This window comes from Bos grunniens, chromosome 21 (assembly GCF_055505025.1).
Source record: "Bos grunniens cultivar Pamir isolate PY7600 chromosome 21, Bosgru_T2T1.0, whole genome shotgun sequence".
NCBI classification, from domain to species: Eukaryota; Metazoa; Chordata; class Mammalia; order Artiodactyla; family Bovidae; genus Bos; species Bos grunniens.
In genome coordinates, this window is record NC_141185.1 from 43,026,227 (window position 1) to 43,053,506 (window position 27,280).

A 27,280-nucleotide genomic window follows, 5' to 3' on the forward strand; every position below is an offset into this window, starting at 1 on the left:
TTGGGCTTCTGCATTAGTGTTGTGTGTTCTGTATCAGCATTAATCAGACTTCCTTTTTAATCTTATCAAGGGTCACAAGTCCTTAGGAGATAAGCTTCCTTTTCAATCATGATGGTCCATGACCCACTTCCCTTTCATTCATAAATCTAGATGTGTAAACTGTCAATAATACAGCATTCAATGTACAGATCTGTGTCTCAAAACCGTATGTAATTATGCCTTGACCTCTAACAGGCAACAGTTGTCAGAGGGGAAGGAGGCAGGAATTCCCTCTTTAGTGCAGCTTTTCCTACCAGGAAGGAGACCAAGAGTAAACCTCCCATAAATTCCCTCTCTGGGGGCATTTTATGGCTATGAAGATGGGAAGACCCCTGGCAGCTGAATTTGCAAACATTATCACAAACTTATCTCCCATTTGTTCTTCTAGACACCTACCTGCTTTTCTTTTCCCTGACAAGTTAGGTGTATAAATCTCTAACCATTTACCCAGCTGCTTCTTTTGTAAAACTACAATACATGAATACTTTCTCCTGTTAATCTGTCTTCTATTGACAGTTTAATTCACAGCCCTCAGGGATTAAACCTACGAGGGTAAAGTTTTTCCTCTACAGCAAAAACTCTAGATGGCTCTTTCAAGAGGTTTAGTCATGAAGAGCAGAGAGGAGAGGCAGAACTGAGGGTTAAGAGTGTTGTTACTAAATAAATGCTGGAGAGGGTATGGAGAAAATGGAACCCTCCTACACTGCTCATTGCTGCGTCAGCGTCAGCTTTGTTCTCATTCTCTACTTCCAAAAGGGTCATGTGAGGCCCTAACAGATGAAAGACAGTCTTCCTTGGATAGGAGGTCAAGACAGGGAGCAGCATGGTGGTCATGGAAGGCTCCAGTGGCCACCGGTCTGCCCTCCCAACACACTCACTTCTCTCCTAGCCACATCACTGGCCTCCTCCCACCTGAATGGGGATGGGACTCCCCAGCCTTCACAAGCCTCTGCTCACGCAACATGAGATCACTTCCCAAGGAGAAGGATGTAAGATACATTCATGGAAACCCCACTGTCCTGTGGAAGGATGGCAGGGCAGTGGGAGAAAACCAAGGCCCCCTCAAGACACGTGAGGACCTCTGCTGTGGGTAGCTGGCTGTGACATGGTGCTGGACAGAGAGGTCCCCCCACACACCCAGAGGAAGGCTTGCTATTCTCAAACGTCTGTAGTCTGTGTGAAGAAAAGTTCTCAAAAATTTTATTACAAAACTGAACCATGACAGAATATAAGCTTACACATGTAAATAGTATTTACATTATATGCAAAATATATTACAGCTTTAATTTATGAACCGATATATCCTGGTTTTTCTTCTTTTTCTTCTCGGTTTTCTTTGCATTGCTGATTTGCATTTTCACTTGATCTTGTAATTTAGAAAAGAATGCCTGAGATGATTTTAAGGCTTTGTCTTTACCTTCATCCTGCAATTAGAAATAACATAAGGTCATGCTGTAAGGTATTATGCTTAAAGATGAACAAAAACAAATGACTACAACAGGGCATCACAGTGTAAATGTGGAAAAGAACTAGACAGAATTATGAGAGCCTGCGCCAATTAGAGCAGAAGTATTATACACATTTTATAGGACTACAGTGGTCTCACAACGTCAGGTGACCATCAGCCCCTGCACTTGAAATCCAAGGTTTGGGCTGTAACACAGCCAGTGCCCACAGAGGCCTCTTCCCTCCCCTCCCATCCCTTTCCCTCTGTGGGTGAGCTTGGTCACTAGATGCCCAGGTCACCTAAAGTGTGCCACTGGCCCTGTATTCAAGCCCCCTGACACCTCTCCTCCCCGTCCTCACCTTTAGCAGAGAGGCTTTTCCTGTCTTGGTCAGCTGTTTCAGCTTCTCAGAGGCTACTGCTTTGGTGTATCTCCCTGCCTGGTCTGGGTTATTCTTTTCAAGAAGTCTTCTCCGCTTTTCTTTCTCCTTTATTTTCAAATGCTTTTGATATTTCTTTTTCCTCCTTTCTCGTTTCTTGTCTGTAGCTGTTTTCTCAGCAGCTGTTTTTATATCTCCAGCTTTATTTTTCTCCTATTGAAAAACCACCAACAACACACTCATTAATCTAATCTAATGACTTCGGAAACTGTAAGAGAAGCAACTGCATGAACTGTGGCCCACGTGTGAGAAGCAGCCTGACCCGACCCAGGCTGAGGGGCTCTGACCACTCAGCGATGTAAGACCTGGGAAGCACTATAAGACCCGGGAAGCACTGTAAGACCCGCGACGTGTGCTCTGCATACTCCTTCACAAAGGTGGCCTGGAGAGCATGGGTGTCAGCCTTCCCCTCTTGGAGAAGCAGGCAGACCCCATCCTGGGTTCCAGGGACCTGCCTACGGCTGCCCAGCTCTGAGCCGTTGAGGGCAGGAAATCTAGATGGTGAAGGTCCACTTCCTCCCTTTTCTCCTCTACTCCAGCCCAGCCTAGGGTAGGAGGCAGAGGCTCTGAAGGGTGGGTGTGGGTGGAGCAAAGCAAGTAAGCACAAAAATGGAGGGCTCTGCTGCCAGGCTGCTGGGGAGATGAGGCCCTGCCAGACATCAGTCCACCTGGCAGAAACCATCACCCCCGCGCCAGGCGAGGGCTCCCAAGTACACAAGGCAGGGGTGTCCTGTGTGTGGTGGGTATGTCTAGCTCTTCCTAGACCCACACACTCTGTTCTAGACCATGGTTCCAGGACTGATAAGCCTCACATGGATACAACAAAAGGGGGAAATGCTAATATCAAAGCACTGCTAAATACATGCAGTTTGTTTCAAGTCTAACATCTTAGCTAACATCTAACAACCTCAAACTTCTAATATTCAACCTGAATTATAACAAGATACCGATGCTAGATATTTGTAATCAGCATTTACAATATTTCTCAAACCTACATCTCATAATAATACATGATTATAGAAAACTCGTATTTGAATATTCTATAATATTACTAATTTGATTATAGGTGGGAACTGCTGAGATATGTCAGAATAAACACTACAAGCTCAAAGAAAACTATTTAAATGGAGATCTGACTATAAACGACCAATTTATAAACAGACACTTCGACACTGGCTTCTTACCTTGACCTCCTCTGGGGCCAGGAGGGCTGCGTCACTGACACTCACGGGGGCAACCTCCTCCATGGTGACAGCAGGCAGATTTGATACCACTTTAATTTCTGGAACAGGCTAGAAAAGAGACAACATGTTTGATAGGAAGTCAGAAGTGGTCCTCATGTAAAACACTTAAATCGTGAACCTAAAGAAGTATAACATACTTCACGGAGATTATTTAAAATGTGAGATGTGAGGTCTGTTGGCTGAGCTAGTGGACATGAAGGATCTAACCCGACAGGTAGCAGGCACTGATGAATGCCAGGTACAGACACCACCCACACCCCCAAGTCCATCACACAGTGAAAACACAACCAGAGACCAGACAGGGAGAAGGGTGGGAGAGGAAGAGAGCCTGTGGCTAAGACTGAGGGTCTGGTAGGGACCGCCAAGGAGATGGAAGTCAGACTGGACCAGCTGGGGGGGTCCAGATCCGTCCTGGGACCAGACACGAGCCTTCCCCATGGGAGGCCCAACCTGTGGTTCATGGGAAACCCTGCAGGTGTGCATCTGAACCCAAACAAACAGCCAGTCTCTCATCTGTCATCTACTCCCTGAGATGTCACACACTTACTGGCTTGGGGATGAAGTGGAAGTTTGAGAGCGCATCCAACTTTAAGAAGAGGGAGTCCATCATCTTCTGGATTTCTACATGCTCTGGATTTTCTTCCTCTGCTGTTTTTTGCTGAGGAAATCAGTTCAACATCATCAGACTAAAGCGGCGACACAGGACAGAACACTCAAGGCATCACCAGTTTCTCATCGTCAGGCTTCAGCTCCAAAGACACTTCTCAAGGTAAGGTCACTGTTGCAACCGAACTGCTAACATTTAGAACTTACAATTTTGTGCCCTTAATAGTTAGGCATTGTTGGTGGGAATGTAAAATGGTGCAATCACAGTAGGAAGATGTCTGGCTGTGCCTCCAAAAGTTAAACAGAGCATCACCATAGGACCTGGCAGCCCCACGTTTATGTATATGCCCAAAAGAATTAAAGGAGGTACTCATACACTTATTTAAGTACATATACATGTATGTCCACGGACACACTATTCACGAAAGGCAGAAACAGCCCAAATACTCATCAACTGTTGAAACTGGATCCATAAATTGTGGCACACATACAACAGAGTATTATTCAGCTGTAATAATTGCTGGAAAGTTAATAATTAGCTGTGAGAGTACCAGGGGACCAAGAGTGACTGCAAACCACCCCTAGCCAGTGATACTCCATGGGAGCACTACAGCCCTTCTGCTCTTACAGCCACACTGCCTCACACTACACAATGTCACCCCAGCTCAGGACTTCTGTCTCTCACACCTCTCAAGCAGTAGGTAGAACCCACAGAACTCGTTCTCTACATCTCCTCCCTGAATGGCAATGGCTTTGCCATAGTGGCCTCCTCACCTGGTTGAGTTTGATGTACTCCTGTTCGTAAATTTCAGCAAGGCTCAATTTACTCTTTTCGTGGTCCAGTGTTAAACGCTTTTTATACTCAAATGCATCCTCTTTAGGCTTTTCTTTGCGTACGACATCATCCCAAGCCTGAAACAGGAAAGGCACATGGAACATAAATTGACTGACAAAATCTGTAACTTCTTTCTAGGGTCCCTTAGGCCTCTTCCTCTGGAATACCGATTATCATTACAGAGTAAGCAAACTGCAGCCAAAAGAAAGGCGTTTTCTCAAAGCAGAGAGTGCATCACTCAAGTGTCCTTTTTTGTTTTAAATGCTGGTTACCAATTTGAATTCCACAGCTCCCCATGGTGGTTTGTCCAACAGTCAAGACAAGAGTTTGCTTCATTTCAAAGGAAAAGATCCTCTGTGTATCATACCCATCCCTCAAACCCTTCCTATTTTAAGCATACACATCTTACAAAGTCATCTCTTGCTATACATGCCTCATGCCCAAATTTTACTCTAAGTTTACAAAATAAGATCAGTTTTTAAACAAAAACTCTTTGGTAGGTTTTACACACTTGAAACCTAGACCCTTCATATGTCACACTAGACACGGTGCCTGGACCAAGGGTCCTGGGTGTGAGCATGTCAAGCCCGACCCCAGTCACCCTCCAGAGCTTCATCGCACACCACACGAAAGGTTAGCAAGGATGGGAGGTTGCGGGGGATGGCAGGGGCTCTGGCTACTTTGTTCTCCTCAGGAAGGACACCCTTCTTTCTGGGGTGCTAGCAAGGACAGTATCTCATACAACAAAGGTCAAGGATACCTTTGAGGTAGACTTAGGGCTTTTAAACAAAAACTTGATAGGAACAAATATTCTAGGAAAAGAGAGTGCTACTCCTACTCCCAAAATATTCTATTTCTAAAAATGTCAGTGAACTTTGAATTAAGTTAAATTTCATTCTTACTGACCTGATCTTTTATCCTCTGCTTAATGATATCCTCTAGTTGGAGAGTGGTTTCCTCTGTGATCACAGGTGCTAAAGGATACAGAACGTGTACTGTTAGGTAGATAGAAATGAACCCATAGTTTTGTGAATTCTTGGGCCACCCCACACCTCCCGTATCAGAAATGGGGGAAAGGGACACTAATGTGTGTGTTAGCTAACCTTTCTGCAATTGCTCCCTGCAATTTGAGAACCACAAAGCTACAAAGTACACACAGTGATAAGTGCTAACACTTTTAACCTGTGCACCTGGGGATGCACTCCTTTTTGCACTAAATACAATGAAAATTCATTCTGATGTAATGGGTACAAGAAAGAATTCAATGAGATGGTCAAAGATTTTGGCTGGAGTGACAATTTAATCACTGGACAGTAACAGCAGGCACTGTAAACAGATCAGCAGCAGGACTCTAATTATGGGTGACACATTCGGCATTACCAGTACAGTAGTAATTCTTGGATGGATCAGTGGCGTTGTGGCTGTACAGGAGAATGTTCTAGTTCTCATAAAATAGTAAAAGTACTCGGGACCAAAGTGTCATGATCCTGGGTACTTACTTTCAAATGACTCGGGGGGAAAAAAGCACACACACACACAGCCACACATGAACAGGGGGAGAAAGCAAACACGGCCAAAGGTTAACAATCGGCAGACCCAGGAGAATGGCACACATTTGTCCACCGTACTAGTTTTCAACTTTTCTGTATGTTTGCAAGTTTTTAAAATAAAAAGTTTGGGGGGAAGAAATATTACTCCTAATCTATGAAAACCACCGAAAAGGGTACGTGAACACCCGTGGAAGCCCAGTGGGCACACGCACCCATGCGCACGGCATGGTCGAAGTGCAGGGTCTCTTCCAGGAGGCTGTTCTCGGGCCGCTTCTGCGCTGTCACTTCTCCTTGAAGCTGCCAAGGTTTCTTCTCCAACAACTCTTTTTCCAAAGATGCAATTTTTTCATTCATCTGAGCAAGAGACAGAAAGAGTTACCACACGTTTGGAAATAGAATTAAGACATACAGGTGAGTAAAAGCAACTAATACTTTTACTAGGGGGAGAGCAAGAAATGCATTGTTCCTGAATAAAATCCCGCTTTGTCTTTGCATGTTTTTAAGGATGGCAGTTGTGACTTCTACTCCTATCTGGAGGTAGGATAAGGAGCTGTAAATGACCTCTTTCCCGCACTCGTTTGAAATGTTATGTTTACTATTTACTCACTTCTCCCAGAAGCATTTGGGTGTATTTCTGGGCTCTGTTCTAGTGAAACTGACCTATTTTATTTATTCACAAACCACTATCAACTTAATTATTAAGCATTCCAAGACTAAGTAATTTTTTATTAGGGCATCAGTATCTGATGGAGCCTAACGCTTGACTCCAGGCTTCCCAGGTGGCTCAGTGGTAAAGAATCCACCTGTCAGTCCCTGAGTTGAGAAGATCCCCTGGAGAAGGAAATGGTAACCCACTCCACCATTCTTGCCTGGGAAATGCCATGAACAGAGGAGCCTGGCGGGCTGCAGTCCATGGGGTGGCAAAAGAGTCACACACAACTGAGCACATATATACTACCCCCTTGATCCACACCCACAATCCAAATTATCTCTAATGTCTAAAGAGGTGGCATCTATAATGACTTCATGGTGTATAAGATGACAGTATTTTCAGCAACCTTACCAAATTATTTTTCCTAATAGCTTTCCAGTTCACCTGTTTGGTTTTTCTAGTTCTCTCTCCAAATATGAAAGCTTTCATTTCAGTTTTCTCATCTCTTATTAGTGTTTTCTTTCATAGTTGCCCTGGCTGAGTAACACTTCTATAAGAATCTTAAGTAACAGTGGAAATAGTAATAGTGGTAATGGAAATAAGTCTTATTCTTGATTTTAAAGGGATGTTTCTAGAATTCTACCATTAAGCAGGATGGCAGATTTTGGCTAGATACGCTTATATTTTGCTAGAAATGAAAAAAAAATTAGGAATGAATATTGAATTTTACTAAATGTATATGGAGGTGACTATGTGATTTTTCTCCTTAACCTAACTTGATTTCCTAATCCTGAATCAAGAGGATGAGGCCTACACAGCTGTGGTAGCGTTACTCTTTCATTGCACTATTTTGCATTTCCACATCACTATTCACAAGTGAGACTATGCATGTTTCAATGTTACCTGTCAGGTTGGGGTATTCGTGTAATCATTCGTGTCTTCACAAGAAGACAATTTGGAAGCTTTACTCTTCATATGTGGGAACTGATCAAACAGTACTAAATTATACACTTCCTGAAGGCCTGATACAATTCCCCAGTAAACTAAACCCACTTGCAATGTAGGGAGGGAAGGTCACTAACCCAAGGACAAGTTTCTTATTTTCTTTCACTTTTTTTTCCTTAAAGACTTTCTCTTCAGGGAACAATGCGATAATAATACATTTAACTCAGATTTTCTTTTTAAAATAATGCTCTTGATATCCTTGGTATCTTTGGTTATTTACTTATTCTCATTTCAAGTTGTGTGATATAATTTTAAGACATTTTAAGATAAAGCCCAATGTCTGGAGCCAGGCTATATCTATTATTTTCAAACAACATTTTGTTTGTCTGACAGCATGTCATAAGGAAATAATTTTTATCAACTTTGGAAAATGTGTTTGAATGTATTAATTAGAATTCCGGCTGCATGGCACCTCACTGCTGCTGCTGCTGCTAAGTCACGTCAGTCATGTCCGACTCTGTGCGACCTAACGGACTGCAGCCTACCAGGCTCTTCCATCCATGGGATTTTCCAGGGAAGAGTACTGGAGTGGGTTGCCATTGCCTTCTCCAACGGCACCTCACAGATACAAGCAGTTGAAGCGATTACCAGGAGAGGCTCACAGGACAGCCAGTTAGGAAAAAACCTGTCTCAGATATAAAGACAGCAAGGACAGAGAAACAAGTTTTACACATGGACTCCATACTGAAAGCCACAGGTTGGGAAATGCAGCACTGAATTTTGTAAATTGCCTGCTTCCCACACGGTTATTTCTATGCACTGCCACAGAGAGCAACAAGATTTTTTTTTTTAAAGGATAATTAGGTGTACCATCCAAAAAAAAAAAAAAAAAAAAAAGGCCTCCTGCCATACACACACACACACAAAACCAGGGCACATGCGTTAGTAGTCTGAGTTTGACAGTCACTGTTAAACATAATTTAAAAATCCCTTAAATTTCCTAATTATTACCTTTTCTTGTCTTTTTTCAAAAGAGGATTTGACTTCATCAGAGTCTTTCTGTACATTTAAGATATTTGTATCTTCAGTGTCCTCATCATTGGGCAGAGCAAAGGTCACTCTTTTCAAGGTTTCTTTATGTTGTTTACTGTCTCCACTTTCTTCAAGGTCATCATCTTCATCCCTATGAGACCAAAACATTTATGAAAGGAAACATACCAGTTTTCATTAGAAAATCAAAAAGAAACAAGCTTAGCAGATAAACTTTTTTGTAGACAATGCAATTAAATATTCAGAACTTCCAGTATTTAGGTAAAATAGAACAAAGTGTCCAATATATAGAAAACAAATTATTCATCAATCTATGATACAGACTTATCTCACCTAAGTAACAACAGGGTATTTTTATTGGCACAGAAAACATATCAGAGCTCCTGGTAAGGAAGGTCTGCCTGCTACTGCCAGTCACACTGATTTACACTAGGTCGTTTCTGACGTCCCTTCAAATTTGGTGACTTCCTCTGGCTATTCTGAGACTGTCTGACTTTAGAGAATCCCACTTCTTAGGACAATCACATCTGATGACTAGTAGTACACAGATGAATCGGCAGCTCCAGCTTACAGTGTAAAGGACTCAAAATACTCACGTCTCAGAAATGCTTTCTTCTCCTTCAGCAATCTCTTCCTCTTCATTTGAAGCCAGTTCATTCCCATCATCCTGGACACTTGCTACGTCTTCATCACTTTCAACTGGATCAAAGAAATCTTTGTATTTCAGGTTTCTGGAACTTTTACCTGACTAAAACAAAAATACTTTGAAAACCTTAAATCAAGGATAGAAAAATACATTAAATCACACATAAATGTGTATGCATACTGTGTAGGGGAAGTCGGCAACTAATAACACTACTACAAAACCCTAAAACTATTGGACCACAGCAAACTGAACAGAAGCACAGATTCATTTATAACTGGTAGGACAGAGCAGCACATTCTTCTCTCCAAATCTTCTAACTACAAGTATTTCCAAAACATCCCTGACTATATAAAGTATACAAATATCTTCTTTCATTCTTATTCTTAGTGCTTGGTGAACATCCATGTTTGAGGGAAAATTCTGAATCTTCGTAACATGTGTGACTGTGGTTCTGAAGCTACAAAGGAGTGTTTCATGATAAGGAAATGATGGCTTTGGTTTAATTTCTCCAGTCCCTTTCTTTTTTTTAAAAAACTGATCTAAATATTTCACTGATCCCCTGGTGAATTTTGAAGTATTTAACCCTCTTCTGGAGAAGGCAATGGCACCCCACTCCAGTACTCTTGCCTGGAAAATCCCATGGATGGAGGAGCCTGGTGGGCTGCAGTCCATGGGGTTGGACACAACTGAGGGACTTCACTTTCACTTTTCACTTTCATGCATTGGAGAAGGAAATGGCAACCCACTCCAGTGTTCTTGCCTGGAGAATCCCAGGGACAGGGGAGCCTGCTGGGCTGCTGTCTATGGGGTTGCACAGAGTCAGACATGACTGAAGTGACTTAGCAGCAACCCTCTTCTGGAGAAACAGAAACCCATCTCATGTGATGAGGCAGAAAGAACACTCTGTCCTCTCCGCAAATTTTACCTTAAGATCCTGGCCTCCAAACAGTCCTCCTTCATCTTCATCGGAATCCACATCTTCAAAAAAATCAATATCATCTTCCTCTTGGTCATCTCTTTGTTCCTCTTCTTTTTCCATGTTTTCTAAAAAGGTCTCCATCTCAGAGAGCTTGAAGAATTTATCATCTACTATGGACTTTTCTGTTGGTTTCCTAGGCACTCTGCTTTGCACCTTGCTCTGACGTTCTAGTTTGCTGATATCAAAATCAAGATCAGAGTCCTCATCGCTGAAATCTGGGCTTTTCCTCAGATCCAATTTGCTTGAGTTTTTGGCTCTCTCCTCTGCTTCAGGATCATCAGCACTCAGGTCTGACACTTCCACCTCCTCTGCTTCCTCCACCTCCTCCTCCTCTAAATCTTGTTCCAGGTCCTCCTGGTCAGCAGCCTCCAGCTCCATCACATCCTCTTCACACTCCTGCTCTTCACTCTCTGGGAGAAGACTGATGTCTTCATCTTCAATGGTTTCACTAACTGCACTCTGGAAGTGCTGTAAAATTGGTTCATTTTGCAGTTCCAACTGTTGCCAAATCTGCTCATCATCGAAATTATTTATCATCAATTTTTTTAAAGGACTCCCATGTTTCCTGTCATTCTCTAGTACTTTATTAAAGTCATAAAGTACTTTTGTTAAAGAAGTAAACTTTGATGCCAGTTCATCTTGAATGCTGTTAAGAGGCAGGGAGAAGGCGTTAAATGAGATTTATAATTATAGTTAACAAGTTCACAGCACTCAGAAATGAAACGAAAAAAAAGGGCCAACTCTTGTGCAAAATCAAATTTTTAAAAAGTTGAAGTACTGCTTTACAATATTATATTAGTTTCAGTGATTCAGTATTTTTATTAATTATACTCCATTAAGTTATTAGAAGCTAATGGCCAAGATCGTTCCATTGCCATACAATATATCCTTGTTGCTCATCTAGTTTACACATGGTAGTTGGTATCTCTTAATCTCACACTCCTATTTCATCTTCCGCCCCGCCCCCCCGCCCCCAGCAACCACTTTTTGGTTCTGTATATTTGTGAGTCTGTTTCTGTTCTGCTATATACAGTCATCTATATTTCTTTAAAAATTCCACATGTAAATGATAACATACAGCATTTGTCTTTTTATGACTGACTGCAACAGGCATAATATTCTCTAGGTCCTTCCAGGCTGCGGCACATGGCAGGATGAAATCTTCATTTTAAATATAGATTCTGGCCCCCAAGAGTGTACTGTCTTGCCCAAGAATTGCATTAGTATATAAAAGGTGACAACCCAGTATCTCTGAATCTGTTAGATTTCAGGCAGGGAACCCATTACAGACCTCTTTGCCTAGAGATAAAGAGTGAATCTTCTGGATGAGGAAATGGCAACCCACTCCAGTACTCTTGCCTGGAGTCCCATGGACTCCCATGTAACTGGCGGGTTACAGTCCATAGAGTCATAAAAGAGTCAGATACGACTGAGCATGCATGGAGTGTATCTTAGCCTTAAATGCTCAACTCTGCTATATCACAGGCCACTCCATTCAGTCAGTCCACCTGCTGTGGCAAGAGTGGTCACCGAATAGCTGCGACATCTGAGCTGATACCTATCTGTAAGATGACAGTCTGACAAAAAATCTGGAGACACATATTTCAGGTAGAAGAAACAGCAAGAACAAATTTCCTAAGACAGAAATGAAGCTGGTGAATCTGAGGAGCAGAAAGGCCAGCTTGGCTTGAGTGTGGTGAAGGAGGCAGAAGGGAAGGTTAGAGAGCTGGGTGGGAGCCAGATCATGCAGGCCTCAGAGATAAGAGGCTGTCATTTTCATAAGTGAAGGTTTGGGGTACTTCCCTGGTGGTCCATTTGCTAAGACTCCACATTTCCAATATACAGGGCCTGGGTTTGATCCCTGGTCAGGGAACTGATCCCACATGCTGCAACTAAGAATTCACATGTAGCAACTAAAGATCCCGAGTGCTGCAACTAAGACCTGGTGCAGCCAAATAAACAAGTAAATATTAAAAGTAAATAAATGAAACAGTACAAATATTTTAAAATCTTAAAAAAAAAAAGTAAAGATTTTAAAGCAGAGAAGCAAAATGACCTGACTTATGCTTGGAAAGATGGCCTGCCAAGAAGAAGGAATGAAATGAAGGTGATCAGGAGGCTGACGCAGACAAAGGATGCACAACTGTGCTAGGATCAGAGCTGCAGAAATGGTGAGAAATAGTCAAATTCGGAATACTGTTTGGAGATGTAACTGACAGGATTTGCTAATGAACTGGATGTAGAATTGAGAAAAAGGAACTCACTGAGGAAGCGGCTTGGTTTGCGTCTGAAAACCTGTAAAGATACAATGTGATAGGGAAGGCAGGTGGAGAGGATGGGGAAAGGATCTCAGGGAAGGCAGAGGATAGGAAGCAAACAGAGCAACAGTTCATTTTGGACAGACTGAATCTAAGATGCTAGGTGTACGGCTTTAGTTGGCTGTGAGCCTGGAGTTCAAGGGAAAGGTCGGGCTTGAAATACAAGATCTCTATATAGTCTTCGAACAAAAACACCAAGAGCTCGTGCTGGGAAGAGAGATTAAAGACAATTCTAATTTTCAACAGGCTCAGTCGGGGGTTGGATAGATAAGCAAGTTAGTACTTTCAATAAAGTCTGATGTTGAGTAAGTAAGCACTGGGTGCTCTGGGAACAGATGGAAGAAAGAGCACGCCACCCGGTGTGTCTGTGTGAAGGGTGAGAGCATGAAGACCTCGAGACTGTAATAACCCAGGTTAGTTTGAGTTCAGCAGCACAGAACTGTGGTTCTGTGGGAGACCCACAGAACATAGCTCTTAACTATCTAAAGAAGTGTGACAGGCCAGGGGAGCGCAAACTACCTGAATCGTAAGGAAAAGAGCTCTCCCCTTCTCCTAATCTGGAGCTTGCCGGGAGCCCGCAGCCCGCGCCCACGCGAGTCCTGCGCCGCACCAGAGCCCGGAATCTGGGCACTTACGTGAGGAAGCACTCTGGGCTGTCGGTGGCTTTACCGACCTCCCTCAGGCACCGCTCCAGGGTCCGCCGACGCCAGGCTGGCCGGGCCATGGCTAACTGCCGCTCGGTACACAGCGCCGCATGCAAAGGAAGTGAGCCACCGCCCGGAAACCAGGCCGCAAAGATTCGCCTCCGCGCGGCTGAAGCCAGGAAACGAAGGTTCCGCGGCACACAGGTTCCGGACCCACCTCCAGCCTCAGCCAATGACGGCCCGAGAACTTTAACCGGATTGCGTAGGGGGGCGGGGCTGGAAACCGAAAGTCGCCTTTGGTCAGCTCGATGAAATTTCTCCAAACTTTTTGTTTTGTATTCCTGAGGGGCCCACAGGAGGTGTCGCGTCCTCCTTTTAAGTTTCTGCTTTAGAAACACTCGGTGACTTCAGTACGCTGTGCTGTAAAACAGAGGGCCTGCTCCCCTGCACGCGCACGCACACACACACACACACACACACACACACACACACACACACACACACACACACACACACACACACACACACACACACACACACACACACACACACACACACACACACACACACACACACACACACACACACACACGCCGCACACTCGCCAGACCCGAGCTTCTTTTGCCCCGCCCCTCGGAGCTTTTGTTCGGCTCTTAGTCTCGTCTACTCCGCCCTTTCAGTCTCCCGCCCCGCCCCTAGCCAGGTTGTCCCGCCCTTCCGGGCTCTCACCCCGCCCCTAGCCTCGTTTGCTCCGCCCTTTCGGCCTCTCGCACCGCCCCTAACACGAGTGTCCAGCCCCCTGCCGCACAGTCGCCCCTCCCACGGAACTGCAAGTCTGGAATTAGCAGATGCTTCCCAAGATGGCACGAGTGCTGAAGGTGGCGGCCGCGAGCGCCGCAGGTGAATACTCCGGGATCGGGGCTGTCCGAGGAGGGGGGGCTCGCGGGAAGGGAGGCCGGGGCGTGAAAAGGCCGCGTGTGGTCAGCACACCTGGGTCTGCTGCGGTCTGCCCCCGAGGCACGTTCCTTGGCTGTTGTCAGCGCCTTTAGAGCTTCCCAGGGACGCGTCGGGTTAGCCTGGGGATTTCCTTCTGTGTTTGCTTCCCTGGTGGCTCAGAGGTTAAAGTGTCCGCCTGCAATGCGGGAGACCTGGGTTCAATCCCTGGGTCGGGAAGATCCCCTGGAGAAGGAAATGGCAACTCACTACAGTATTCTTGCCTGGAGAATCCCATGGACAGAGGAGCCTGGTGGGCTACAGTGCACGGGGTCGCAGAGTCGGACACGACTGAGCGACTTCACTTTCACTTTCTTTCAAACTTTGCGTTTGACGGTCAGCAATTCTCTGTGTGGTCCCGGAGGCGGGGTCGTTCGGCTAAGGGACAGCCAGGCCGAGCCAGACGAAAATGTGGTAAATGGCAGAGGGACAGTGAGAGACGGGGGAGGAACCAGAAGAAGCACTGAAAACGCAGGCTGAACTCCCGGTCCACTCTGGAAGGTCAGTTGTGTAAAGAATATGGAAGGTGTGTGCCTTCTTCCCACGTACCCTAAGATATTCGCGATCTTGTTTAAAGCCAGGGAAGAAAGCAGCAGACGAATGTGGAAGGTTTCTTGAGTTCTCTATACCACCATTAAAAAAGAAACAAAACCTCTCAAGTTCTCTGACATCCCAGTTCATCTACTTTCTCCTCTTTTTTTTTTCCTTCATCCTTCATCAGGGGTAGCTATTTCTCTTAATCTGAAATTCCCTGATGGGAACGAGTTACCAAGTGGTGATATCTCAGAGTTACTCCTGAACATACGTGACAAATACTTAAGCTGAGCACCTTCAAAAAGTGTTCAAGGGCATGAACCCTAAATAATGTTAGGTTTCTCTCGTAGAAAATGCTGTCTTGAAACTTACAGTTGAAGTCCTTTAAAGCCCCGTCTCTAACTGAACAAGTACTTTATTGATCACTGTTTTTGGCTCCCAGGTGGCTCAGTGGTGAAGAATCTGCCTGCCAAGCAGGAGACGCAGATTCCATCCCTGGGTTCGGAAGATCCCCTGGAGAAGAAAAGGGCAACCCGCTCCAGTATTCTTGCCTGGAGAATTCTGTGGACAGAGGAGCCTGGCGGGCTGCAGTCTATGGGGTTGCAAAGAGTCGGACACGACTTACTTAGCGTCTAAACAACAACAACATAGTCTTTCTTACAGTCAGAAAATGTCTTACACATCTATCATTGCAAGTCACCAAATCTAAGAGATGAGCCCTATACAAAGTGCACTGTAATAGTTGTAACTGTTTCAGCCCTGGATCAGTTTATTTATTTTTTTTTTTCCATGGTAAACATTTTATTTTTCTACCTTAGTTGCTTATGGGGGTAAAAATAAAACGTCATTAGGGAGAAGCACAGATGAACTATTTATGGAGATGAGGAAAATTCACAATGGCTTGAACGTCTGTGAGCTAAGTATACTAGCACAAGTTCACTAAAGCAAAGCAATTCATAGCAGAACAAAACAAGCAGGAAAAAAAAAAGCCATACAGATTTTGAAAAATAGCATCTATGAAAAAGTCTATGGGAAAATAAAAGGAAATTAACCAATGATGACATCAAGCATCTTTAATGAGATGAGCCAAACTGCACACGTTGGGCCTAAAGGATGTGTGTGCATGCTTGTTGCTAAATTGTGTCTGACTCTTTGCGACCCCATGGGGCCCGCCAGGCTCCTCTGTCCGTGGGATTCTCCAGGCAAGAATACCGGAGTGGGTTGCCATTGCCTTCTCCCCTGGATCAGTTTAAAGAGGTGATATATACATGAAAAAATACTTACAAAACAGTCATCTCATCTCTTAGAAAGCTATTTCTTAGAAAATAGATATTATTCATAGGATTTACCCTAACAATATTAGAAACTGAGAATCAAAGAATGGTAAAGAAGGACTTCCCTGGTAGTCCAGTGGTTAAGTCTTCATGCTCCCAATGCACGGGTCATGAGTTTGATTCCTAGTTGGGGAACTAGCATCCCACATGCCACACAGCTCAGCTAAAAAAAATGGTACATAATGTTAGTAGAATGGGAAAATTAAACATCATGGTTGAACAATATCAACTTTGTTGTCAGACAGACCTGGACTTGAGACCCAGCTTTGCCACTCAGGGTGACCTGGAAGAAAATCAGACCAGTTTTTTTTTTTTTTCTCCCCCCTCTAAGTGGGAAGATTATTAAAGTACTCTCTTGAACTATGACTATTCTCTCTAATTTATGGCCATCAAAACTAATAGGCAGATCTGGACCACCTCACGGTGCACTCCTGTTTCAGAATTTGTGATCACCATTTGCTTAGGCAAGATTGTGTGGTAGTATTGTTGCATAACTCTAATGTTAAGATAACCTGTAGGTCTTTATTGGGAGAAAGGTCAAATCAGCGAGGTGTTAAATCATGGGATCTGTCCGGGTGAAAGATCCCAGCGGTGTGGAGAAGGCGTAGAGACTGGGCCATTTCTGCACTCTGACCGATGATTTTCTTGGTTGTTAGCATTTTTAAAATTCACTGTGCCCTTCATATGGCTCCTTGGTCTCCACAGAACCCTGCTTGCCACTGAACCAGCAGTCACTGTGTGTCATTAACAATAAGAATGGCCAAATTTATTGTTTGCCAGTTATATATGTCTTGCGCTAGTAGTATATTTACATCAAATACCTAATTTTTACAAGACACTAGCAAGGCAGATATTTAGCAGGTAGGACCAGTATTTTTTTTTAAACTAAAATAAAAGAGAAAAGATTAGAACACATCCCATCTAGTAAGGATTAGGTATTCTTTTTATGAAATTTGCTTTAAATGGTATATTTATGTGTGTACTGGCTTGGAGCACAATTGAATTTCATGGTGATACACTGAGTCCAAAGAACTGGAGTCTCCAAGGAGAACACGAGCACCAGTTGGGACAGTGTGTGGAGAAGACACAGAGCAAGATGACGTCAGTAGTGGATGTCTGTCCCCCATGGCCAGCAGGTCTATCTCCCTGTGGCTAGGGCAGAACGCTTTGCCTGTACACACTCCCCTTTGCCACAGTGCCACAGTACAAGGAACCTTGTCCCCTCCCTGCGGAGGACAGGTGTGACTGTCACACTTTAAGCAGAAACAAAGGAGTAGTCATTGATCCTGAGTGAGGGAGAGGCCCCACAAGGTAAGAGTGACTCAGGCTGTGGGCTCTGTGTCACTTGGTGAAGCATTCAAGGCCCAGGCCCCTCCCCTTGAGGCTGAGGAAACTGCCTTCCCGACAAGAAAGACCATACAGTCCTCAATCAAATCAAATGGTGCCACTTTAATTTCCCTGTTAATCAAAAATTTTAGTAAAGGGAAATTATTAATAATTTTAGGTTAGCCGAAGCTCTGTGATACTAGGTACTATTTAAAGTGTTTTTCATTAAAAACTAACAACTCTTTGTTTAAGTTATGTGTTCTTGGGATTTCCCTGGTGGTCCAGTGGCTAAGACTCCAAGCTTCCAATGCAAAGAGCTCAGGTTTGAACCCTGGTCTGGGAACTAGATCTCACATGCTGCAACTATGAAAGGTCCCGCATGCTATAACTAAGACCTGGTGCAGCCTAATAAATAAAAATAAAATGCATGTTCTTCAATTTGCTATTTCATACTTGTTTATTAAGTGGTATAGTTTTGCAAGATTATATTTAGACCTCATACTTACATGTGATTTTCATTCTTGTGGGGAGTCCAGCTCTTAAAGTCCAGTGTTTGGGGAAGAACACATTGCAGGCTGCTTCTATTTCCAGATGCAAATTTTCTTCACATTTAGAGGCATTTCTGCTTCTAGTCTTTCAAAATTATAAAAAGAACAATTAAACTCACTCAGAGAAAGTTCTCATAGATTTAAGTACCCTCTTGATCTTTGCCTGTTTTTTCCCCTAATGAGATATTTTCTTTAGTTGATAATCATCCAAATAAAGTACACATTAAAAGGTACTTATAGTTATGACTTTCATTAACTTACTACAGAATATAAGACAAAAAAATTGGTTGTAGGTAGAGAAGAAAATTCCTTGCTCTCATCATTAAATGCATGTCATTTCACTGTTACATTCAAACTTATGCTTTATGAAATACAGAGAGTAACAAATGAATGTTTGTGATATGCAGCTTTCCTTTAAGTGTTATTGGTAAATATAAATTATTATGAAAAATGTCACCCTTTGTCCTGAATCTAAAAAGCACAGAAGGGAATTCCCTGGTGTCCCAGTGGTTAGGACTCTGTGCTTTCACTGCCAAGACTGTGAGTTCAGTCCCCAGTTAGGGAACTAAGATCCCAAAAGCCGCATGGTGCAGCCAAAAACAAAGCAACGGTGAATAAAAAGTTCAGAATTAGCCTTTTAATTCCAGACAGTTATTTCAGAGCAAGATGAATAATTCTGATGTACGTTTTTCATTTATCTCCTCTGATTTAATTTCCCTAATTAAAAAGAATGAGTAAATAATTTTTACATGTATTTTTAAAAATTAATTTTAGAAAAACATCAATTCTCAAAAGAGGGATGTCAATGGCAGTTCAATTTTTCAGGGCTTTTCCCCAGACTTCGGACTCCAGTTTCAACAGTAAGAACTTCCGCGTCACTGTCCTCACATCCAGGGGCTGGCCCTGTATGGAACCTCGGTCGACTCAACCATGTTGCAGTTGCAGTGCCAGACTTGGAAAAGGCCAGAGCATTTTACAAAAATGTTCTGGGGGCTGAGGTGGGTGAGCCGGTCCCTCTTCCAGAGCATGGAGTGTCCGTCGTTTTTGTCAACCTGGGAAACACCAAGATGGAGCTGCTGCACCCACTGGGAAGTGACAGTCCAATTGCAGGATTCCTAAAGAAAAACAAGGCTGGAGGGATGCACCATGTCTGCATTGAGGTATTTAGTTACTTTAATCCTTGGTGTTGTAAATTTCTCTTTTAAAATGTCTTTTATGTTTTTTAAATTTCTTCAATTTGGTTTGATCTCCTTGCAGTCCATGGGACTCTCAAGAGTCTTTTCTAGCATCCAGGTTCGAATGCATCAATTCTTCAGCATTCAGCCTTCTTTATGGTCCAACTCTCATGTCTGTACATGACTACTGGAAAAAATCATAGTAATATTGGTCCTCTTCAAAGATGGATCGATAGATATAGTCTCTTTCCCTCTAGAAGACTGCAAATCATAATGAAAATATGTCTCACTGAAGTTTGGATTTAACTGTCACTATCCACTGAAGTTGGAGAAGGCGATGGCACCCCACTCCAGTACTCTTGCCTGGAAAATCCCATGGATGGAGGAGCCTGGTGGGCTGCAGTCCACGAGGTCTCGAAGAGTCAGACACGACTGAGCGACTTCACTTCCACTTTTCACTTTCATGCATTGGAGAAGGAAATGGCAGCCCACTCTAGTGTTCTTGCCTGGAGAATCCCAGGGACGGGGGAGCCTGGTGGGCTGCTGTCTATGGGGTCGCACAGAGTCGGACACAACTGAAGCGACTTAGCAGCAGCAGCAGCATCCACTGAAGTTGGCCAAAACAGGTTTGCGTTCTTGCTATGGTATTTACTGATCATGTGCACCTTCTGTGCAGTAGGAATACACTGTTTTCCTTGTCACAAGGCAATTAGAAGAAGCAAGTGACAAGACTTTATAAAGTAAGAATTTCCATATACATGCTAAGTATTATAATTATTTTCTACCTTTAAAATTTTAATAACTTGACCTGTATTACAAAGGCAATACATATTCAATTACCGACTGTGATTTCTCACATCTTCTCAGTTGCATCTGCTAACAATTTCTGGGGAAAAAAAATGTTAGACAAGAACAGTCTCTTTAGAGAGGCTTTATCCATAAATGTTCATGTTCTGAAAACTTGCTTTTGGAATATCAGCAGTATTAATTATGCTTTGATTTACATTATTTTGGTAGGATAGGTCTCTTGATTTTAAAAATGACATAATTAATAGTTAGGCTTCATTCTCAGTCCAGGAAAGAGGGGGTTTGGATTCCAGCGTGAACACAAGTATTTATTCAGTTCACATTGCAAACATATTAGAGAACCTACTGCATATCCTCCACCGAGTGCTTGTGTTCAGAAAGAATGTACTCTGTTTGAAGAAATTATAGTTTATTTTTAGTAACATTTGGTATCCTCATCCATTGTTCAACCAGTTTTAAAAGGCAGTATGTAATCCTTGGCTCTTTGAAAATAAGTCTGTATAAATGTGAAATTTGTTAAGTCTATATTTGTTTACATGGATGTTATCCTCTCTGGGGCTTTGTATTTTTTTTAATTGTTTGTGAAGCTGTTAGATCATTAAACTCCAGGGTGATGTAGAACTGCCTCAGAATGTAGGGATTCTTACTATCCTTTTCTATCTACTTACTGGGTTCCCAGTCTAGGAGGATGACTTTCTAAGACAGGTACGTGTTAAGTCGCTCAATTGCATCTGACTCTTTGTGACCCTATGGACTGTAGTCCTCCAGGACCCTCTGTCCATGACATTCTCCAGGCAAGAATGCTGGAGTAGGTTGTCATGTCCTTCTCCAGGGGATCTTCCTGGACGCAAGGATCAAACCTGTGTCTCTTATGTCTCCTGCATTGGCAGGTGGGTTCTTTATGCTAACACCACCTGAGAAGCCCTCAGAAATGAGAAAAACCACTCTTCCATCAAGTATTTAGAAACACATTTGATCCTTTCTAGACTACCAATAAATATGAAGAAAATAGAAATGGCTTAGAAGAGATTTGCAAAATTATACATGTCTGGATTTTTCAAGAATGGTGAAAGATATTTTGGTGACAGTTTAATAGTGATTTTCATGTATATGAAGTTCTGATCTCAAAAGTAATAACCGGTTATTTCCTTGGTAGTCCAGTGGTTAAGAATCCACACTTCCAGTGCAAGGGGCACAGGTTTGATCCCTGGTCATGGGACTAAAATCCCACATGTCATACTGCATGGCCAAAATAAAAGTAATAATCAGACAGTTTGGCAGATGGGCGGTTTGGAGATCAGGGAGGCACTCATATCTGTTGAATACCTTCTACAAACTGTGCTCAGAGCTTCTCATCTGTTATCTCATTTTGAACTCTTAGCTATATATATGGTGGACCTCATCTCTCTCTTGTAAATGAGGAAGCCAAGACTCTTAGGAAAAATAACTTGTGAAGAATCATCAATAGTGCTGCAACAAGAACATGCCATGAAGTGAAGCAGACATCATTTAGGTCCTAAGGAGAAATGTTTACTAATGGAGAAAATGCTTAAGCACTATGGTTGCTCACCTAGGAAAATTTAGCAAACTCTCATTTTTGTGATGGTTAAAGAATGGTTCTGCCCAAAGGCAGAGGAGTTAGACACACGTTTGCAAAGTTTCTTCTATGTCTTACGATACTATAGTTTGGTATTTTTATGATCTCAGATGTGTTCTTGTTTATTTCCTTTTCTCAAGGTGGATAATATAAATGTGGCTGTGATGGATTTGAAAGAAAAGAAGATTCGTATTTTAAGTGAAGAGGCCAAAATAGGAGCACATGGAAAACCAGTGATCTTTCTCCATCCTAGTGACTGTGGTGGAGTCCTTGTGGAATTGGAGCAAGCCTAATGAATAATTCACAAGAAACTGATCACCCTGAAAAAGCCTTATCACAGGGTGCTTCAACATCGAGTCTTTCACTGCTTCTGTCACTTAGAAGTCAGAACTAAATTACAGAAAGAGATTTTTTTAATTACGTGTGTATATACATGGATACACACACAAAATATTTGCTGATTATGTTGGATTCTTTTTTCTTGATTTGGAGAAAACTTTGACTACTGAATACTTCTGGAATATTATTAAAGTCATATTCAGAGAAATAAATTATTCCTGTTCTGAAATGGGGTTGAGTACAGTGTGTCTGCTGTGTGTAAAGAGGGGCAGGATGGAGGCATAGAGAACACCTGACAGCCACATGGCTATATATCTGGGACAAAGGGCTTTCTAAGGATGTTTTAGAGAATTTTTTTAGAGCAAACTGTTTAAGGATTAAGTGTTGACCTCAGAATTTTTGTTCTTCTGTAGCAGTGCATGTTCACAGGCTCTTTATTTTGGGGGCTAGTGCTAGATTATAAACAGGAAGTTTTGTGGCAAACTTGGTGCCTAATCTAGTGGGTACATAGATAGGTGATTTTTTTTTTTAGTCAGTAGACATAGAAAATTAAAAATATCAAAGGAATATTTCATCCAAAGATGGGCACAGTAAAGTACAGAAGTGATAATGACCTAATAGAAGCAGAAGAGATCAAGAAGAGATAGAAAGAATACACTGAAGAACTGTACAAAAAAGATCTTAATGACCCCCGATAACCACAATGGTGTAGTCTCTCACTCAGAACCAGTCATCCTAGATTGTGAATTCAGAGCCAGTCATCCTGGATTGTAAAGTCGACAAGTGGGCCTTAGGAAGCACTAAGCACTTTATTTTTAGCCAATAAAGCTTAGTGGAGGGGATAAAATTCCAGCAGTTATTTAGAATCCTAAAGCATGCTATTAAAGTACTGCACTCAAAATGTCAGCAAATTTGGAAAACGTGGCAGTGGCCACAGGATTGGGAAAGGTTAATCCTCATCCCAGTCCCCAAGAAGGTCAGTACTAAAGAATGTTCAAAACCACCAGACAATTGTACTCATCTCCCATGCTAGTAAGGTTATGCTCAAAACCCTCCAAACTAGGCTTCAGCATTATGTGAAGAACATCCAAATATTCAAGCTAGATTTAGAAAAGGCAGAGGAACCAGAGATCAAATTGCCAACATTCGCTGGATCATAGAGAAAGCAAGGGAATTCCAGAAAAACGTCTACTTATGTTTCATTGACTATGCTAAAGCCTTTGACTGTGTGGATCACAACAAACTGTGGAAAACTCTTATTTAAAGAGATGGGAATACCAGACTATCTTACCTGTCTCCACATACAGAGAAACCTGTATGCGGGTCAAGAGCCAACAGTTAGAACCTTGTATGAAACAACTGACTGGTTCAGGACTGAGAAAGGAGTACGGCAAGGCTGTTTTTGTTGTCACCCTGTTTATTTAACTTATGTGCAGAGCACATCATGAGAAATGCAAGGCTGGATGAGTTATAAGCTGAAATCAAGATTGCCAGGAAAAATTTCAACAACTTCAGGTATGTGGATGATACCACTCTAATGGCAGGAAGCAAAGAGGAACTAAAGACCCTCCTGATGAGGGCAAAGGAGGACAGTGAAAAAGCCGGCTTAAAACTCAACATTAAAAACACTAAGACCATGGTATCCAGTCCCATCACTTCATGGCAAATAGAAGGGGAAAAGGTGTAAGCAGTGACAGATTTCCTCTTGTTGGGCTCTGAAATCTCTGTGGATGGTGACTGCAGCCATGAAATTAGAAGCCTATTGCTTCTTGGCAGGAAAGCGATGACAAACCTAGACAGTGTGTTAAAAAACAAAGACATCACTTTACCAACAAAGGTCTGTATAGTTAAGGCTATGGTATTTCCAGTAGTCATGTACAGATGTGAGAACTAGACAATAAAGAAGGCAGAGCACTGAAGAACTGATGTTTTTGAATTGTGGTTCTGGAGAAGACTCTTGAGAGTCCCTTGGACAGCAAGGAGATCAAACCTGAACATTCACTGGAAGGACTGTTGCTGAAGCTGAAGTTCCATTACTTTGGCCACCTGATGTGAAGAGCCAACTCATTGGAAAAGACCCTGATGCTGGGAAATATCAAAGGCGAAAAGAGAAGGGGCGACTGTAGAAGAGATGGTTAGAGAGCATCACCGACTCAGTGGACATGAGTCTGAGCAAACTCAGTGTTCCTGAAAATTACATTATTTAATTTTCTTCTGGCAGAGTTATATTCCATTGTGTACATGGGTCTCTTTTTCTTTATCCATTTATCTCCCCACTGACAATATGTTTACTTCCATTTTTTGGCTATTGTAAAGTGTAGTCCAGTGCAAACTCGGTTGCATGTGCGTTTCAAAATGTTGTCTTCTTTTCAAATATTCCTTGGAGTGCTTCTGCAGGATCTTATAGTAGCTTTATTTTTATTTTTTTAAGGCAGTTCCATTTTCATCTCTGTACTATTTTTATCTTTTACCTGCTACAAGCAACATAAATGGGTTCCATTGTCTCTGCATTTTCACTGTTTCTTCTCTGCAGAATGTTCACAATGGCCTTTCACATTGGTGCAGAGTGATCCCTCATTATACTCTTGACTCACACATCTCTCATAGATCACGATGTTCAGCAACTTGGGTTTTTTTTTAAAACAGTGTGACGAGAATTTACAGTTGAAAGTATTTTTCTTGAAAGTCTGCCAACTTTTAACTTGTTTTGATGGGATTCCCTTGAAAATTTTTTAAGGTCATGTAAAAGACGCTTACTCCTTGGAAGGAAAGTTATGACCAACCTAGATAGCATATTCAAAAGCAGAGACATCACTTTGCCAGCAAAGGTTCATCTAGTCAAGGCTATGGTTTTTTCTGTGGTCATGTATGGATGTGAGAGTTGGACTGTGAAGAAGGCTGAGTGCCGAAGAATTGATGCTTTTGAACTGTGGTGTTGGAGAAGACTCTTGAGAGTCCCTTGGACTGTAAGGAGATCCAACCAGTCCATTCTGAAGGAGATCAGCCCTGGGATTTCTTTGGAAGGAATGATGCTAAAGCTGAAACTCCAATACTTTGGCCACCTCATGCGAAGAGTTGACTCATTGGAAAAGACTCTGGTGCTGGGAGGGATTGGGGGCAAGAGGAGAAGGGGATGACAGAGGATGAGATGGCTGGATGGCATCACTGACTCGATGGACGTGAGTCTCAGTGAACTCCAGGAGTTGGTGATGGACAGGGAGGCCTGGCGTGCTGCAATTCATGGGGTCACAAAGAGTCGGACATGACTGAGCGACTGATCTGATCTGATCTGATCTGATCATTTAGATCCCAGCACTGCTTGTGAGTATGAAGTAACTTAGAGCAATAGTTTTAGGTTGCTGTTTTGAAAAATGGACACAAGGCAGAGGAACACCTTCATGCCCAAGTTTTGTTACTATGGGATCCAAGGCCGGAGTTATAGTCTTAGAGCCCAATTGTAAACTAGAGTGGAATATGTGAGAAGAAGCCACCCAAACTTGGGTCTCTAATACTTTTGTTTCCCCTAATATGTATTTTTAATTGGACTAAAAATGACTTACAAGGTTATGTTATAGATGTACAAAATCTTGTTCAGTTATACTTATTTCTGTATCTATTCATCTTTTGTGTTTTTTATCATGTAGGTTATTACAGTGTGTTTAGTCCAACACACTTTCTCAAGTAGGCCCATGTTGATCACTTATTTTTTATGTATTTGTGGGTATGAGTTATTTCCTCCCTCCTAATTTATGCCTTTTTTCCCACCATTACCCATGGGTTACCATAAGTTTATTGCCTAAGACTGTTTCTTATTTCACACATCAATAAGCGCATAGTACTGAAGTGCCTTAGCATGCACGCATGCTATGAGTACCTATTCCCAGTACATGATATCATATAATAATTCTCTCTCTCCATCTAACTGACTTTACCTAATGATATTACCTCTAGATTTATCTGTGTCCCTGCAGTTGGCATTATCTCATTTTTTTAAGTCAGAACCATATTTCTTTGCATGTATGTATTCCTTTTTCTTTATCCATTCATCTGTCCATGTACATTTGCTTACTTCCATATCTGGGCTGTTTTGTGAACTGCTGCAGTGTGTGCTTATGTGCACGAGTTTTCTAAAATCTGGTTTTCTCCTCATACACTCTCAGCAGTTGGACTGCCAGATTATAGGGTCTGTCTGTCTCAGCTGTTAAAAATGCACATCTACATATGTCATCCAATGAACATTACCAATATACATTCACCAGCACTATCTAAGGGTCTTTTTTCTTCACCGGACTCTCGCATTCTTTGTCTCTAAAATTTTTGAGAGTGATCTTTTGGACTTCTCTATGGCCATACATTGTTGTCATTTTGATTGTCCTGTGTCTAATTATTCACCTGAGAACCTTTTCCTGTGCTTTCTTAAGAAAAACTTAGAGACTGTATTTACCTCTTGGTATTTTCTTCTGATAGTTTGACCTTTTTTTGCATCTTTTATTCTTTAGCTCTGGAGACTTCTTGATATCAAGTGTCATTTAAAGCCCAGCAATTTTTGTGAATATTAAGTATTCAGAAGTGAAACCTTTAAGGTTGCTGCTGTGGGGAACTGTCAGAAGACTGCAGGACATCCTTATGCCCAAAGGTGGTGACCCTGCCAGTGAAAATTTTAGACAGTTTTAATTGGGGTCTGCACAATATTCTGGGCTTCTCTGGTGGCTCAGACAGTAAAGAATATGCCTGGAATGCAGGAGACCTGGGCTTAATCTCTGAGTCTGGAAGATCCCCTGGAGAAGGGAATGGCTACCTACTCCAAGATTTCTGCTTGGAGAATCCCATGGACAGATGAACCTGGAGGGTTACAGTCCATGGGAGTCACAAAGAGTTGGACACGACTAAGCAACTAACACTTCAGACAATATTCTGGCATGTACTCAAACCAACACCCAAAGGTTTATTTTAACGATGTGGTTTGCCTACCAGTAGCGTGGGAACGTTCCATTTTCTCCAGTCCCTGTTACCCTGGTATGACATCTCAAAACTAAAAAACTCTTGTTGATAGGAATATCAATTTCATTTTAGCTCAGTTTGAACAGAGAAGCAAAAATATCAGGGGTGAGATGTATGAAGAGAATAACATGGAAACTTACAATACCATATGTAAAACAGCCAATGGGAAATTGCTGTGTGATTCAGGGAACTCAAACAGGGTCTTTCTAACAACCTAGAGGGGTGGGATGCAGA

General features: G+C 42.4%; 2 protein-coding genes across 2 annotated transcripts; one reads left to right on the plus strand and one right to left on the minus strand.

Moving 5' to 3' along the window:
• Positions 1 to 1,217: 1,217 nt before the first annotated feature.
• LOC147349520 (U3 small nucleolar ribonucleoprotein MPP10-like) lies at positions 1,218 to 13,515 on the minus strand. The gene is made up of 11 exons (XM_086364185.1): positions 13,384 to 13,515; positions 10,377 to 11,076; positions 9,402 to 9,553; positions 8,767 to 8,938; positions 6,371 to 6,512; positions 5,515 to 5,582; positions 4,548 to 4,685; positions 3,715 to 3,825; positions 3,108 to 3,215; positions 1,846 to 2,076; positions 1,218 to 1,463 (listed from the first exon to the last, which is right to left on the minus strand). The coding sequence occupies exons 1-11, from the start codon at positions 13,470 to 13,472 to the stop codon at positions 1,314 to 1,316; spliced, it is 2,061 nt and encodes a 686-aa protein (XP_086220311.1). The 5' UTR covers positions 13,473 to 13,515; the 3' UTR covers positions 1,218 to 1,313.
• Positions 13,516 to 14,211: 696 nt separating this feature from the next.
• MCEE (methylmalonyl-CoA epimerase) lies at positions 14,212 to 22,274 on the plus strand. Its single transcript, XM_086364186.1, has 3 exons — positions 14,212 to 14,292; positions 18,953 to 19,287; positions 21,847 to 22,274. The coding sequence occupies exons 1-3, from the start codon at positions 14,241 to 14,243 to the stop codon at positions 21,997 to 21,999; spliced, it is 540 nt and encodes a 179-aa protein (XP_086220312.1). The 5' UTR covers positions 14,212 to 14,240; the 3' UTR covers positions 22,000 to 22,274.
• The last annotated feature ends 5,006 nt before the right edge of the window (positions 22,275 to 27,280 follow it).